General features: G+C 34.6%; 1 protein-coding gene across 16 annotated transcripts in view; it reads left to right on the forward strand.

The window, feature by feature from the left end:
* CNOT2 (CCR4-NOT transcription complex subunit 2) overlaps window positions 1-17,784 on the forward strand; it is a 207,503-nt gene that overhangs the window by 184,865 nt on the left and 4,854 nt on the right. For all 16 annotated transcript variants that reach the window (XM_056800718.1, XM_056800722.1, XM_056800729.1 and 13 more), the window contains 7 exons: window positions 1,063-1,187; window positions 4,558-4,678; window positions 4,772-4,928; window positions 6,008-6,069; window positions 6,169-6,218; window positions 12,553-12,653; window positions 15,270-15,414. In XM_056800718.1, coding sequence (XP_056656696.1) covers window positions 1,063-1,187; window positions 4,558-4,678; window positions 4,772-4,928; window positions 6,008-6,069; window positions 6,169-6,218; window positions 12,553-12,653; window positions 15,270-15,414 — 761 coding nt within the window. The remainder of the gene's footprint in view (window positions 1-1,062; window positions 1,188-4,557; window positions 4,679-4,771; window positions 4,929-6,007; window positions 6,070-6,168; window positions 6,219-12,552; window positions 12,654-15,269; window positions 15,415-17,784) is intronic.

The following is a 17,784-nucleotide window of genomic DNA, read 5'->3' on the forward strand; positions in this document are numbered from 1 at the left end:
TTATAGATTATGTAAAAATGGTAGGCAAGAGATAGGTGTGTGCATGGGTAATGTGAGTTCTATAGTACACTTGGAAAATTTACAACTTGAAAAAATTCTAATGGAGATCACACATGGTGATAACTTACCTTAATAGATAGGCCAGCAAAATCCTTTCCTACCTTTCTAATCAAGAAGGATTTCTAGGGCCTCCAGGTCATGAAACAGAGAAGTGTCTTTTTCATAATAGGAAGTATACAAAAGAGTATTGCATAAGTAAGGAAAATTGATTTGCCCAGGCAGTTGAGTACCTAGTTATCTAAATTTTAATTCAGACTCTAATGTCTTTAACCTTTCCTCATAGGTCCAATTTTTCATCCCTTTAATCATTTCCGTTGTTCTCCTTGGACCATCTCCAGTTTCTCCATATCGTACTTGAATTTTGGAGCCCCAAACTGGACCCTGTACTTTTAAGGGCTTGACCAATGCCAAGTATAGTGGGAGGATTATTTCCCAGTTCTTGCATGTTATACATCTAGAACATGGAGTCCAAAGGAAATCTGAAATAATGTGGAGTTATTATATAATTGATTGCATTTTCCCACCCTGTAAGTCATTTTCAAGTAGAATACTGGCATGTTCTTTGTAAAATTACTTTATGCATTTGTGTTTGAAAGCTAACTAGTGTGTATATTATCTAGTTAATATTTTAAAGAAAGCAAACTTTTAAATAAAAAATTGCTGCTTCTGTTACTGATATCAGATAAATATTAAATACCTGTATTATGGCACTGAACTAGTGCTACAATGCTACCATTGACTTCCCTTGTATCATTCTATAGAGAAAGATATTAAGGGATAGGCCAACATTAAAATGAAACATTTTGTAACAGCATTCTAATTATTCAATTTATAAAGAAATACATATTCATACCTTGTTTTAAAAGCACAAATATTTTTGAATATGCATCTATAATCCATTTCATTAGCATAAGGAACATTAAATTTTTATAGTATATAGCAAAATGTTGTTCATAAGAATTTTTTTTAAAACAGCTGTAATTCTGTGTTTTCACTATCTAGTTGGAATGGTAACAAAACCAGCAAGTGAGCAATCCCAAGATTTTTCAATACACAACGAAGATTTTCCAGCATTGCCAGGCTCCAGTTATAAAGATCCAACAACGAGTAATGAGGACAGCAAATCTGTAAGTAACTTATCATTGTTTTAAATTATTCTTCTAAGTGGTTATTCTTTTCTAACTATGTTTGGCATTTCAAAGTCGCAACTGCTTCTCTTAAGAAAACTTTTCTTGGGTAAATTCTGAGTAATGCAGAAAACATTGTAATGTATTAGAAGATATTATTCCTTATTTCCATCAGTTTGCCAATTTCTACTGATTGATCTCAGAGTTAAAAATTTTATTATAGTCCCTATCACTTGGATCCCTTAATGTTTGAAATATTATATTCTTCTAAGGAGCTATAGTTTTCTAGAATTAATTTTCTCTTTGAAGAATCTTCTCACTGGATTTCTATCACTGTATTGACTTAAGCAAATAAGGTTCCTATTTCTGTTCTAGTTAACATTTGTCTATTTAGTTCAGACTTTATGAAGCACTCTTTCACTGAAAATAATATTTTCATGGTTGAAAGCAGGATATTAAGAAATTTAGGAAATTATATTCTGAGCAATAGTAATGATTATTTATGGAGATAATTTGCTTATTTTTATATTATATTTTTTCTAATGGAAGAGCTTTATAAAATTGTATTTTAAAGTTTCCCCAAACATGAAGATATTCTCATATTTTTTTTAGCTTCTTGACTTTACAAAGAAATGTAGCTGCTAATTTAACTTGCACTTAAAAAATGTAATTATTTTATATTTATTTGAATTCTTTATGGGAGTAATGTGGAGACTTTAGAGGAGGGATTCTTTTAAAATATATTTTGTTCCTCAATTACAGGAAAAAACCATTTTAAACCTTTTTTTTGTTTGTTTAAGTCAAATTCTCACCTCCCTTTTATCTGTGCTCCTCTCTCTGAAATGGCAAGCAATCTAGTATAGATTTTACATGTGGAATAGTGAAAATCATTTTTCCATATTAGCCATTTGGTGAAAGAGGACTTAAACAAGCAAAAGAGAAGTAAAGCGATAAAGTGAGTATGTCTCAGTTTGCATTCAGATTCCTTTACTTCTATCCTCTGGAGGTGGAAGGCATTTTTATCATGCATCCTTGAGAATTGTCTTGGATCACTATGTTGCTAACAATAGCCAAGTCATTCATAAATGTTCCTCATATAATATTCCTCATTGTTATTGTATACAATAATATTCTCCTGATTCTTCTCATTTCACTTTGAGTCAGTTCATGTAGATCTTTCTAGGTTTTTCTGAAATCAAGCTTCTCATCATTTCTTTTAGCACAGTTGTGTTCCATTACAATTAGATATCACAACTTTTTCAGCCATTCCCCAGATGATGGGCATCCCCTTCATTTCTTCTTCTTTGCCACTACAAAAACAGCAGCTATAAATATTTTTGTACAAATGGGTCCTTTTCACTTTTCAAAAAATCTCTTTGGGATACAGACCAAGTGGTGCTACTACTGGATCAAAAGGTATGCACAGTTTTAAAGCCCTTGGGCCAGAGTTCTTAATCTATTTCTAGAATGGTTGGATCATTTCAGAACTCCACCAGCAGTACATGAGTGTCCCAATTTCCCTTATCTCCAATATTTATTATATTCCTTTTCTCTCATATTAGCCAATCTCATAGGTGTGACATGGTTCCTCAAAGTTGTTTTAATGTGTATTTCTCTAATCAAGAGTGATTTAGAGCATTTTTTCATATTACTATATATAGCCTTGATTTCTTCATCTGCAAACTGTCTGTTCATATCCTTTGACCATTTATCAAATAGGGGGTTATTTGTATTCTTATAAATTTGATTCACTTCTCTATATATTTGAGAAATAAGGCCTTTATCAGAGATACTTGCTATAAAATTTTTTTCCCAGCGTTCTTCTTCTCTTCTAATCTTGGTTTTATTTGTGCAGAAACTTTTCAGTTTAGTGTATAACCAGTGATATCCATCATATAATTCTTTCTGTCTCCTTTTTGATTATAAAATATTCCCTTATCCATAGATGTGACAGGTAGACTATTTAATGCCCTAAAGCAGTTTGTTTGTTGGTTTATTCCTGCAGCAGTTCCTAACTAGAAAGTCAGAATAAGGTGCAGCTGGGCTGCTCCCCTCCCCCTCTCTCCCCAGCAGGAGTTAGTAAGGGACTCTCTTCTAGACTGCTGCATCCCTTGAAGGACCAGACTGCCCCACCCCATTGGGAACACAGTGGCCTCTTCATTTACTTTTGGCCTGAGTGAGACCGAAACAAAGTATGTCTTTACTATCAGAAGCAACCAGTGTCTTTACTATACAAAGTGTTTTTGGGATTTGGGGGTGTGTCTTTTGAGTTTGTACTTCAAAAATGTTCAAAACTGTAGTCTAGTGATTTGGGAAGAAGTTTAATGAACCCCAGGCTAGACTAATAGCCTCTTCAGCTCTCTTCCCCAGTTTTTTAATTCGCATTCTTAATCCCCTGACCTCTTAGTAACCCAGCCTGTTAAATTTGCATTCAAAGGGGTGTCTGCCTGAGGTAGAACAGGTGGGCTAGAAGCACTGGAAGGTAGCCATCTCCCAATTAGCCCTGCATTCAGATTAAAACCTGACTTCAACCCTTGACCATTTGCTAAAAAGGTAAATGTGGAGGATACCAGATTTAGGAAGGCTGGACTGTGTTGGGGTGAATGTGGCAGGATGTCATTTAGCCTGAGGGTTATATTTTTCTTATAAATAAGGGATTTTCCTTTAAACTGGGGCTTTTTGCTTTTTTTTTCCTGGCCACTGTTTTCTTTCTCAATAAAGCATTGCTTCTGGTTCCTTAAATAGTGGCTGGCTTAAGAGAGTGTACCCTGTTGAAAAAAGAAATTTTCAAGGTTATCTCAATTTCTGCTTTGGAGAGGAGCTGGGTTTGAGGGATCATAGCTCACATAACTAGAGGGGGGCAGAATAGAGTGCTTGCACCCCTCAATTCTCCCTCTCTCCAAGCCTCTGGGGGTGGGGGGTGGGCGGGGCCTGGCAATCCATCTCTTAAAGGTTGCCCTTCACTGCTATAGAGGAGGGATTCTTAACCTAGTGACCATGGATAGTTTTCAAGGGGTCAATGAATTACTGTTGTTTTAAAAATATTTTGATAACTTTATAATCCTATATAGTTTAGTTTGTGCATTTCAAAATATTCCCAAAAGGAATCCATAAGGTTTTACATACAAACCGCTACAAGGGGTCCATGACATCAAAAGATTAAGAACTCCAGCTCTGGGGTTTTCAGAGTTGGAATAGAATGCTATACCTTACAGAAGAGTTATTAACTTGCCACGAACAAATATAATTTACAAATAATTTTAAGTTGTGATGGCATTGATACATAATAAGTATTTGTTATATGTGACCCTGGAAATGTTTGTAAGTAACAAACTAAACATTTACTTTTGAAAATTCTTTCTTGTTTTAGAATTTGAATACATCTGGTAAGACATCTTCAAGTACAGATGGACCTAAATTTCCTGGAGACAAAAGTTCAACAACACAAAACAACAACCAGCAGAAAAAAGGGATCCAGGTGTTACCTGATGGTGGGCCCACATAAGAGACAATTTAACAAATGTTGAAATATTTTCTTCACTTCTTTTCCCTAAATATAAAATTAATGTGTTTCTCTTATCTAGGTCGGGTTACTAACATTCCTCAAGGGATGGTGACGGACCAATTTGGGATGATTGGCCTGCTGACGTTTATTAGAGCAGCAGAGACAGACCCAGGAATGGTACATCTTGCATTAGGAAGTGACTTAACAACACTAGGCCTCAATCTCAACTCTCCTGAGTAAGTCTGTTTCTCAGTAAACAAAATCATTTTTAAAAAGCTGTGTTGCTATTCATGATAGCAGGTTCATTTTGACTACTTGCTAATTAAAAAAGATAAAGCTATTTTGTAAAGTTAAGCAATGAAATTTACAATCAGTAGAATTAAAATTTTCTTTTTGGTAAAAATAGCCCCCTACTTTTTGAAGAATGTCATTGTAATTGTAAGCTTTCCATCAAATTAGTAATTTGAAGTCTTCCCTATGGGCATTATAGCTGCTTTTAACTGTTCTTTTAAATATGATATACTCATCCATTTTTTAAATCCATGAATATTTTCCTTTTTAAAGAATGATAGCACTGTATATAAATTTAGCTAATAGTACTATTAAGGAAACTAGTAAGAAAATTTTCATGCTATTTATACTGTATTATTTTCTTATAATAAAATTAAGTCATTTAGTTGGCCTCATATTTAGTTTGACCAAATGCTTAGAGAATATGCTTAAAGTAGAAGGGGAGCCAAAATGCTTGAGCAAATACCAATTATTATATCCCCTAAAAGGTGGCAAATGGCTTTGATTATAAAAGTAGACTAATTATATAGAAATTAAACCCCATTTGCTAATTGTTATGTTTTTCCTCTTCCCCTCTCCTCCTCAAATGGAAAATAAAAGTAGAAAATTTCAAATTTGAAATATACCTTCAGAGGCTATTTTGAGTTTATCATATTTCTATCATTAATATATTAAAGGAAAGATATCTTTTTAAGTTCTGATTCTTAATTTTGCTTCTGCTATTTATTTCACAAGTTAGCAATTGGAGAAATCGTCTATCTTGATTTAATTCATAGATTTAAATCTTCCAAACAATGCCAAAGATACTAAGAGCCTTTGATGAATAAATATTGTATAATATTTTTTCCCCAAAATTTGATATTATGGTATTACTACATCCTTTGTGATGTGTATGTATGTGTGTGTGTGTGTGTGTGTGTGTGTGTGTGTGTGTGTATATATATATATACACACATCACAAAGAATATATTTTTTTGGGGGGGAATTTTACTGACTTCATAGTAATTTTTGTTTTCCTGTTTAGAAATCTCTATCCCAAATTTGCATCACCTTGGGCATCTTCACCTTGTCGACCTCAAGACATAGGTAGGGGAATCTATTCACATTAAAATCTCTCCCTTCAATTTTACCCCCAATATCTGTAGATAAGTAGGTAATCAGCACCCCCCCTTTTTTATTATATAGACTTCCACGTTCCATCTGAATACTTAACGAACATTCACATTAGAGATAAGGTGAGTATGCTTTTTTTCTACTTGATTAACTTAAGTTTTTGACAAATAAAACAATTTTCATAGTTTAATACAAATTTTCAAAAATACTTATCTGCCTTTAATTTTCAAAATTAAATTTAATAAAATTCTCTGTAATCTGTTGTTTTAATTTTCCTCATGCATCCAAATGGTTTCTTGATGACTTAGAATTATTTGTAGATTTTGATATTCTGCTTGCCAAAGCAGTCAGTAACAGCTTACAGACAGGACCTCTGCCAATGAGATATACTAATGTGGTGGTCTTTGCCCATTTCATTGACAAATTTCTTCTAATATTATGTGCTCTGGTTCTTGAAATTGAAGAAATTTATTTTTATATATTGTGCCTTTAATTGGGAGAATATATGATCTCTATCTTTCTCAGTGTGGTAAAATACTAGTTCTGAGAACTAGTATTTTAGATTGCCATCTAACTAGATTGCCATCACAGATTGCAATCCAACCATTACTTAGTAAATAAGTAAATTATAAGGAATTATATGATGCACCTAGAAGTTAAATGACTTGCCCAGAGTCACAAAGCTAGCAAGTGTCAGAGACAGGATTTGAACCCAGGACTTCCTGAGTCTTAAGTCCAACATTCTTATCTCTTTTACTATCTCTGATAATGGATATCACTTCCTTAATGTGAAATACATTTCTCCTTTCTCATGATGTTTTTCTCTTGACTAATTATAAAACAAATATTAATAAATTGAAAATCTAATCTCCTTATATCTAAGAAATCACATTGTAAATTTCAATAAGAGAGAAAATTTTTAAAAATCTAGTCAACACTTTTTAACCAAAATAAGCCAAGATAATTGTTAGGGGCTAGGAGATGTTTCAACAAAAAGCATTGTGTCAGATTTTGTAGCACAATAGGAGTATATATAGTTTGGTTTTTTAGGATCTTTAGAAAGTATGGGAAATTCTTTGAAACTAAAATATGCATTTAAGCATGAACAATTGTGTCATCTGTTTAAGACTTTATTTTAATTAGATTACTAAATTTTTTAATCTTGTGAAAGTCAAATATATACTGAAATCATGGACTGGCAGAGAAACTGATCATAGTTTCAAACTAATTCTTTGGAGAAATCATTGAATTACTGACCTATAGGTGATATGCAAAGTTTAAAATAAGGCATACTCTCATGGAGTATGTAGGCTAGGGTGGGAATACATTTAAATACAGATAATTAGAATGTAGAATTTTCAAACAAATGATTAGAGAAGTGCAAAAGAAAATGCTGGTGGTTGAGCTAAGGGCTTAAGGCTTATAGAACATGATGAGCAAAGGTGGGAGAATGATAATATATTCAGATGGGGAGTACAAGTTTAGAGAGTAAAAATAGGAGGTAAAGCTAGAAAGGCAAGACAGCACTAGATTATAAAAGCCTTTGAATACTAAGGCAAAGGAATTGCTTTAGAATGAATGGTGCACAATATTCCTCCACCCTTCATCACTAACAATTATTTGTAGTATAATAGCCCCAATTTTTTATTTTTAACATCCAATAAATCTTTACAGTTGGTAGGCACAGAAGATAGCACCGACTGTCTCATAGGACAGACTGGATTAGTTCACTCTTTTTCATCTACCTTGTAGTTTGCTGACATTCTCCACATAGATCTAGAGATAAAGGGGACTTCCTAAGTCATCTGGTCCAACCCCTTCCTTTTCAGATGAGGAATCTAAGGGAACAAAGGGAGTAACCTTCCCAAGGCCATATATAGAGAGCCAGTGGTAGAGCTAAGAATTCTCATTCTCTGACTTCAGAACCCAGCACTCTTAATAATGCCTTTTCTATGCTTTTAGAGAAACTCCTGACTCCTCAGTTGTCTGCTAGAAAAGGAGGGGGAGCATTCTAGATCCTCACGTTCTTGGAGCCGTACCATTCATGGTGCCTCGATTCAGCACCCTATGGATCCTCCAATCTCAGTCCCAACCATTTGTTTCACAGCCTAGCTCTGGACTGTTGGTATGGTCATCCCGTTCCCCTTCAGCTGAACAGAGATAATGATCACATTACATTACTGACAAACTCTTAGCTCATCATACCTTTCCGGTCCCAGTCATTATTTTTAACCCCGTGATGATCATTGTTCAAACTCAGTTCATAAGCATGCGCGCTCTCTCTCTCTCTCTCTCTCCCTCTCTCCCTCTCTCTCCCTCTCTCTCCCTCTCTCTCCCTCTCTCCCTCTCTCCCTCTCTCCCTCTCTCCCTCTCTCCCTCTCTCTCTCTCTCTCTCTCTCTCTCTCTCTCTCTCTCTCTCTCTCTCTCTCTCTCTCTCCCTCTCTCCCTCTCTCCCTCTCTCTCCCTCTCTCCCTCTCTCCCTCTCTCCCTCTCTCCCTCTCTCCCTCTCTCTCTCTCTCTCTCTCTCTCTCTCTCTCTCTCTCTCTCTCTCTCTCTCTCTCTCTCTCTCTCTCTCTCTCTCTCTCTCTCTCTCTCTCTCTCTCTCTCTCTCTCCCTTCCTCCCTCCCTCCCTCCCTCCCCCTTTCTCTCTCTCCCTCTCCCTCCCTTTCCATCTTAGAATCAATACCTCCTGGGCCCAGTTCTCAATCCATTGCTCCCATGATTTCATCTTAAAACTTTAATCGGGCACCCGATCACTCAGTAAGCTTTTGAAGTTTGTGTAATCCATCAATTAACACTCAGTTGAGATTCTGGTAGCAGTGATCTCCTGACCTTTAGGGCCCTCTTCAGTGAGTTCAGTGCCTGACTTACTGTCTTATCTCTCCTCTCCTAATTCCTGTCCTTGGGTAGGGGACATCAGTATGTCTAACCTCTTAGTTCAACTTATTCATTTTCCATAACTTAATGCCTCTCTCATATCAACTACACACAGAGATGGCAATTCCCTTTATCTGGCCATCATTTACAAGCATTCCAGTTTCATGTTCATGAACTCTGAAATTGCCTTCTCTAATCCACATTACTGTCATTCCACCTCTTCCTCTGCTTTGCAACCCCAAACCCCATTCTTCATCTTCACTGTGGCCCCCAGTGCCGAGGCCATCACCATAGCCTTCGCTATGGTTCCCATGGTGAATCATTTCAACTTAGAACTGTATTTTTTTCTCTCCAGGACCTTTATCCCCTTTTCTTACGACTGATCTTGCTCTGCCCAGCCTCAGTCTTGAACTATTCCTGTTATCTTTCCTCCTATTTACTTGCTGCTGAACAAAACTGGAAGAAAACACAAAACCATGCCAACTGAGTCTACACATGCTTATTTCCTAATTAATCCATTCAGTAGAGTGGTTTTTCTAAACCCCTCTCCATACCCTCTCAGCTAAAAATCTTGCCTCATATTTCACTGAAAAAAAATGAAACCATTTATTGAATTCCCTCTTCTCCTGAACTCTTTGTTCTCCTAATCTCAGAATATTATGCTGTCTTCCACCACTATTTACACTTCCCCTTGTCTCAAAGGAAGAGGTAGCTCTTCCTGTCAAGAAAAGTCCCTCTATATGCCCAAATGATCCCATTCCATCCCATATCTTCCAGTACATTATCCCCTCGTTCATCCTACTCCCTACAGAGAAGCTTGTATCTGTCTCCATCATCCTCATAACTATTGTAGCTGACCACTCGCACTGGCTGTTGTCCTATCTCTTCTCTTTTGTGACTAAATTTTTTGAGAAGACTGTCTATAATTAATTATTTTCATTTCCTTTCCTCTATCTTCATAAATCTGTGATCTCATTTTCAGCCTCATCAATTCAGTTGAAACCTCTCTCTCCAAAGTTATCAGTAATCTTTCATTTGCCATACCTACAGGTCTTTTTTTTTTCAGCCTTTATCCCTCTGAACTTTCTGTAACCTTTGACACTTAAGTCATCACTGTCTTCTTGATAGTCTCTTTTCTCTTGGCAGTACCACAGACTTCTGGTTCTCCCCCTAGCAGTCCGAACATTTCTTCTCAGTCTGCGTTTCTTGATCTTCCTTCCTAGTGGAGTTGTTCATCAAGGCCTTTGTTCTGTCTCCACCCTTGCTGCTGATATCCAGTCTTGGAATCTCCACCTGCCTGTTGGACAGCTAAAACTATGCCCCATAGACATCTCACATAGTTTGTCCCCAGATGACCTCATTCCCTCTCTTCTTCCCCTCCCTTCTGTAAGCTCTGCCCTTCTCCCAACTTTGCTGTTACCTTTTAGGTCAGCACCACTTTCCCAGTTACCTTGGCTGGTAATCTAGGTGGTGACATCTTTAATTTCCCATTCCCAACTCCAAACTGTTTTTTCAGATCCTCTCTGTCTTGCCTATGTAATGTCCCTTTGTAGATACCATTTTCTGTCCTGGCACTGCCATCAACCAGTTGGCATTCCTTTGTTACCTTACTGTTGTAATAGCCTTTTGGTTGGTCTTTCTGCATCAGGCCTTTTCCCCACTTTGGTCTGCTTTTTCAGATATCAAGCTGGTTTTCTGAGCATATCACACCTTACTCAGTGAATGCTAGTTTTATTCTCTGTTGCCTCCAGAGTCACACAGAAAATCTTTGATTTGGCCTTTCATAACCTGTTCTCTTCCCGTTTTTCCAGTCTTACTCCCTTACTTTTCAGGCACCTTACTCCCCTTTCACTTACTGTTCATGGACTGGTTCCCATGCCTAACATCCTCTCCCTCCATCTCCTACCTTTTCTGATTTCCTTCTAATCCCAGCTAAAAATCCTTCCTTTGTTGGACACCTTTCTAAGACACCTTTAATTCCAATGCCTTCCCTCTGTTGAGTATCTCTAGTTATCTTTTGCAAAGTTGTTTGCTTGTTGTTCCCCCCTCCCCATTAGGCTGTGAATTCCTTTAGGATAAGATCTGGATTTCTCTTTTCCCTCCCTTTCTTTGTATCACTAGCACTTACCATAATTCCCTGTACATAGTAGGTACTTATTAATAAGTGTTTTTTACTGACTTGACTGTGAATTTCTATGAGGAATAGGAAACTAGTAAGAAAACTATAGGACATTTTGAAGACTACTTCCTAAACCCAAATGGGAAAGTATGATATTGGAACATAAAAAGATAAGCATATTTTTATCAGACTTTGTAGGATCCAAATTAGGAATTTCCTAGATTTGGGATCTATAAAAACTTTTACACACACACTCTTTTCATAATGAAAAGTTAGAATAACTGTTGCTACCTAGTGGTTGCATCACTGCATTATCTTTCATTGGTTTGGACTTTGAAAAATCTTTCTCCCTAGTACCGTATTTCATACTCTGAATTTTGTGGAAGCTTGATATTCCATGAAATGATCTCCAAGATTCAAAATAAAAAATTTGCAATGCCAGATATAATAAAGAGCAATCCTGTCTAATTTAGAGGTCTTCCAAAGGAAAAACAAATCTGAAAATATTACATCTCCCTCTCCCTTAGGGTTACATACCAAAATAAAAGCAAAAACAGATCTAGCATGATTGCCACAGCATTTATAGCACAATACAAAACACTTAAAAACAAAACTATGAAAATTTTTAAGGAAAAAATGGTCCAAACAAAAAAAAATGTTCATTGTGCTAGTTTATGTAAGGGGGAAAAGAAATTGCTCTATGTCTTATAAAGTTAACCGTTATATCCAATTTTCCTGCACAGAATAGCAAAAACCAATGCCCCCCCCCCCCCCCCACTAAGTAAGTTATTTGTATTATTACTAGATTTTATGAAACTGACTTGAAAATGTATCTTTTGTATATTCCAAAGTGAGAAGGCACTGGGAAGTAGTTGGTTCAAATTCTGATTCTGACACATCCTACTGTATAATGGGGGAGATGTCACACAGCCTATTAGTAGCACAGTCAACTTACCAAGATGGTAGTGTTCAAAAGAATTTCTGAGCAGTAATGGTGAGAGAATTTTCCCCTTGGGTATTTAGTACTTGAATAAAATTATAATTCTGCACTTCCTTTCCTCTCTGCCCCCAATAAATAAATAAATGTAATTTGCTTCAGTAGTATAGGTTATATTCAGGTTATAGTAGTAGTAAGAAATTTTCTTAAAATCTTAAAGCTCTTACTTCATCAATTCAAATTTTTAAGTGAAATGTTCTTCCAGTGTAAAAACCAAAGTTTGAAAATCATATTAGTCAGATAAAATATAAGTATTTGTTCCATCCTTTTTTGATTGGGGGTGGGGGAAATCCCAGTAAGCAAAAAATTATTTTAGAATTGTAGTTCTCTGTGATCAGTTTAGAACATGCTGCAAAGTTAAAAAATACTCTATGTTCTCATTTTCAAAATGGTGCTTTTTAATATTAATACTTACCCTTGACTTATATTCTTGATTTTTTATTTGAATATTCTTCTTTTATAGCTGGCTGCAATAAAACTGGGCCGATATGGAGAAGATCTACTATTCTATCTCTATTACATGAATGGAGGAGACGTATTACAGCTTTTAGCAGCAGTAGAGCTGTATGTTCAAAATATTTGATCATTTTTGTATTATAGAGGAGTCAGTCACTGTGGGAATCTTAAAGCAAAGTACTTTAAATAATGATTGCTAGTTTATCTTTTGAAAGAAATAATAAATTATCCCAAGTCTGCAGTTCATTGATTATACTTTTATAATTAAAATACCAAATAAGTTATATTCAAATTATAAGTTATGTGAATAATGGTATATACATCATAAAAGCTTTATTTAAAAAATGAATTGCAGCCTGAATTTCACATTGAATTGAGCATAATTAATATGTAGCTTTAACTCAATCATTTGCTAGAGAATGAGTTTGACCAAAAGATGAAGTAGATCAAGTTAATGTTAATTCATGAGAACTGGAGTGAAAAAGTCCTTCCTTTCTGCTGGGCCTACCTAGTACAAAGGAAAGTTCTGTTGCTTCTAAAGCTACATAAATTACTGGAATTATAATCAAATTACCCAAATCTTTTGATTCTCTTGGTTCTGCTACATTTTTGACTATCTACCCATGTTTTTCAATTTATGTTGTATCCTTTTGAACCTTTTAAAATAGGGTCTCTTTGTTTTATGTTAAGACTTTTGCTTTTTTTGAATAATTTGGTGGTCATATAGTAAAAATCAAGAAAAGGGAAGAAACAGTAGATTATTTAAAGCACACCCAAGCAACAATCTTAGATACACAGGAAAGGGAAAGTGAGTGAGGCTTTAATATGTTTGAAAGGTTCAAGTTTGTCCAACTATGAGTGATTCTCATCCTCAACATTCTCTTAGCCAAGTTGAATAATAATTAATAGAAAACAGTTGGTCCTTTTATTTCCTTAAACAATTTGTGGTATTTTCCCATTATTTTGATATCCACCCAAGAACAGCTTTTATTCAGTGCTCTATACTCATGGTTGGTTGTATGTTATAGACTACCATGTAAACTATATTAGCATTTTGTCCTCCTTATTTCTATAAAAGATGATTAGATTTAGGAGTCTCAATTTCTTATAAAGGTGCTCATTAATTTTAGTTAGTTAATTTTAATTTTAGTAAATATTTTTTCTTAAGAAAATGAAAATTTGGGGTGTTTATTGCCGTCTGAGAAATATTTGAATTTTTCCTCACCGATTTCCTAAGAAAAGAAGCTTTTCTCTCTCTCCCCAGACCTTTTGAATCTGTCTCTTACTGCTCCCTTGTCAGTTTACCTAAAGATTAGATCTCATGTTACAATTTCTCCATTAACACTTCTTTGTTGTATGTTTTGTATACTAGGATCAGAATTCATTCTGTTTACCCTTTTCTAAAAGTAAATTTTGTACTTATGAGAAGATTGTAAAAACATATTAAGATTCTAAAAAATATGTCCACTTTATCTTATGGGAAATGTTTTTCTGTTGTTTTAATGAAAGTTGCTGGTATTTAAATTCTCAAATGAATTCTGAAGGGTCAGATTAATTTATTCTTTATGCCAGTTTTAGGATCAGTCACATATCACAAATGAAAATGAATTCAGTCATATAAGGATTGTCATGAGTGGACATTTTTAGCCATTCTATTTTTATGATTTTATATAGTCAGTTTCCCAGTCATGAAAATAGATTGTATTTACAAATAGTTGATTTTATCAGTTACTGAGTAAATCTGTCCAAATGTCCCTTGGCATCTATACCTTTCTCTTTCTTAAGTCAATCGTTAACTTGTCTGCTGTGCTATTTCAGAAGTTTCCACGTGGGCCTCCCTTACCTCGCCTCCCTTCTCCAGTCTATCCTACCCACAGATACCAGACTAGCAGTACCTAGAATATCTAAAGCAAATCTTTGTTGTTTGAAAACTGTTGCACCCACCTTACCATGTTGTTCCAGTTCTCAAACTGGTTTAAAGCCCTTCACAACATGGCTTCAACCTAGCTTTCCAGTCTTATTTCTTCCCTTCACAAACTCCATGGTTCAGTCAGGGTAATCCTGTGCTCCTCCCCACACATTACACCTTTCTGTAGGCTGGTCCTCCATGAGAATACGTTATAGTCTCCCTTTTTACATGAGGCCTTTCCATGCCCCTTGGCTGCTAGGGCCTCCTGAAAAATATATTGTTTTGTATTTACTGCTTATAAGTGCATATAGCTCCTTAAGGGCAAGGATTATTTTCATTTTTTATTTTCACATCGTCAGTGCATAGCACAGTGCTCTCTACATAGTAGCCAGTAAAGTCAAACATCATTAACTGTAACTAGTGTCATACTATTGCTATTGTATATAAATTGATAATTAAAATGTGAGCTAAAAATTATTTCCTAAATCATTTGGCAGATACTTAGTTTATTTTCAAGGCTTTTCCCTCCTATTTTTGTGGTGGTGGTGGTTTTTTATTTAATTTTCAGTAGCAATAAAAAGTTCTTGTAAAAACATTTTACTGACAAAAAAATGCTAAGAAAAAGTTTTTTATACATCACATAAAGGTATAATTAGTAATGCAAAATGATTAGATGAAACCGATTTGGGTCTGCATTTTTATTCTTATTGTTTTTCTTAGAAAAGTTCCAAAAGAATTTACATGTCTTAAGTAAAATTTCATAGAAAATGATTAACAGGAAAAAAATAATTTTCTTTTTCTCTTAAAATTAAAAGTTTTAACCGAGATTGGAGATATCACAAAGAAGAACGAGTATGGATTACCAGGGCACCAGGCATGGAACCAGCAATGAAAACCAATACATACGAGAGGGGAACATATTACTTCTTTGACTGTCTTAACTGGAGGAAAGTAGCTAAGGTATATTTTTTTCCTTGTGCAAATGTGTAAATGTATGAATCTAAGCTTTTTTTTTTTTAAACCTCCCTGTTTATCTGTTTATGTATATGTACCAATACATCCATTCCAATAATGTGCCAGATATTTAGCAAATCTTTTGTCTCCACTTCCTTGTGTGACTTTATTTTAGACTCCAGGAGGGAGCCTTGAAACAATTCATATCATCAATAGTTAGGAAAATGATTGAGCCTAGTAAAGAGATTTTGTAATTTTGCACAAGCCCTGGTAACATTTGAAATATATATATATTTTTTTTGTGACTACTGAATTGTAAAATAAAGATACCCTCTTGCAATCCCAAAGCCATGTATTCTTATATTATTACTTAAACAAATTGAGACTTAATGAAAATATATGCATATTTTTACACATCAACATTTTACTCATTCCAGTGAAAGTTATTTAAGTCTGTCTTTACCAACTGTTTTAAAAGAAAGAAATTAGATTAATCCAGAAGAATAAAACTATAGGTAAAACGCAGCATATTGGAGAAAAGGGCATATGGTTTCTCAAAACAGAATAAACAACAAACCCTCCCAGGACTTTTCCTAATAAAATCTATTGGAAGGTATGTACTTGTCCCAGATACCACATCATTTTCCTGTCTCAACCTAAAAAATTGGCTTTTGCTTTCACAAAATGCTATTATACTCAAATCCAGCATCATACAAAAGAATAAATTCTTCTATGCTAAATCCAAAATTGGGGATTTTCCTGAATGCAGATTCTTGATAATTCTAAGGGTTTAGAAATGCTGTTTTTTAAAGATTTGTCCTCTTAATGTCAAAGGCAAAGTGTCACCTCATTACTTATTACATTGATAGTGCATTTGCACAAGGTAAGAAAAGAATAACTTATGTCATGAAGCAGCATATCTTCAAGAAAAATCCATGATATTTCCTTGTACTATGTTTTATTAGAACTCTTTGCCTCGAGATTAGGAAGATAAATTCCAAAGAAACTGCTGCTAGTAAGTGGTCCTTTGTTTATGTATATTCTTTCTGTGTAGCCAGGGTAGAGCTATTTGGATTAAAGTGCTCATACTTGTGTCTGTGTCTCAAATAGGCATATTTGCCCAAATTTTCTATGAGTATTTTATGTGACTTTCCTCCCCAAATAGTGTTCATCTATGTGGTTTTTGGATTCTGTTAGAATGTATTGTGTCATACCAGTTTCTTTGTAATGTTTTTACGATTTGCAGGTGCATTCTTTATTATTACATCACTATGACCATACTATTGTAATGTTTGCTATTCACTGTATTATCAAATTCACACAGGATGAGTGAGAGGTTATCTAATAAAAATGTTTATAGTGCATCAAACTGACCACACATTGAATGTAGGTCCTTTTCTTATGTGTCATGTAAAGCTCCAGAAAATATTTATTAAGGAATGTGTAGGATAGACATAGTTAAAAAAAAAAAGTCTTACAAGTAATACTTGCTATTTAATTTCTTCTTTAATTCAAATACTAAGTAGTTTTCATTCATCTGAAGATTTTTCTTCCCACTCTAAGTAACAAAATAAATTGATTATACATTGGGGTTGCTCCTAGACTTTTTGAAACAATAATGTACTGCATATTGACATGATTAAAGAAATTTAATAAGTAGAATCAATTTTAATGTAAAAATATAAACAAAGTTGGACACTTGGTCATTTGGACTGGTATGGGGAAGATGTTCCAAATTTTCTGAATGCTGTGGCATTGTGGGTATTGTTCTTTTATTTTCTTTGATCAACATTGGTAAACTCACAGAAGCACAAGAACATTTTAAAATAATCTGTCATGATTGTAGTTCCACTGTCTGCATTATCATGGAGAACTTTTGCTAAGAAAAACCTTTAATCAAAGAATTTTGCTCACTTTTTCAGTTTTCTTTAAGGTTGTATAAATGACAAATAGGAAAACTTTTTTAAAGAAAAACCTAAAATGCCAGTAGTAATTTGGGATAGAAATATTTAGTAAATGATATGATCATTTTGAAAAAGAGGGATGTCTCACAAGATAACAACAAATATGAAACAAAAGTCTCTTTATTTTTAAAATAACATTTCATTCTCAAAACAGTGTGTGCTGAAGTGCTTTAAAAACTCTTAATGCTCCACAGATAATATAATGTGGTATTCAGCTATTTAATTCTTATTTTAAGGTTTTAGACAGTCTTTTACTGGTCATAGTCATGTGATACACAATATCAATTTGTTAAAATGTTAAATTATTCATTAGCATAATGCCAGGTTCAGAGATTCTCTACTATCTTTTCTTGCCATTTTTGAAGCCATTTTGCTAAATATTTGTGTTACACAATCTTTCTAGAGAGTAAAA

Source organism: Monodelphis domestica, chromosome 5, assembly GCF_027887165.1.
Source record: "Monodelphis domestica isolate mMonDom1 chromosome 5, mMonDom1.pri, whole genome shotgun sequence".
Lineage (NCBI taxonomy): Eukaryota > Metazoa > Chordata > Mammalia > Didelphimorphia > Didelphidae > Monodelphis > Monodelphis domestica.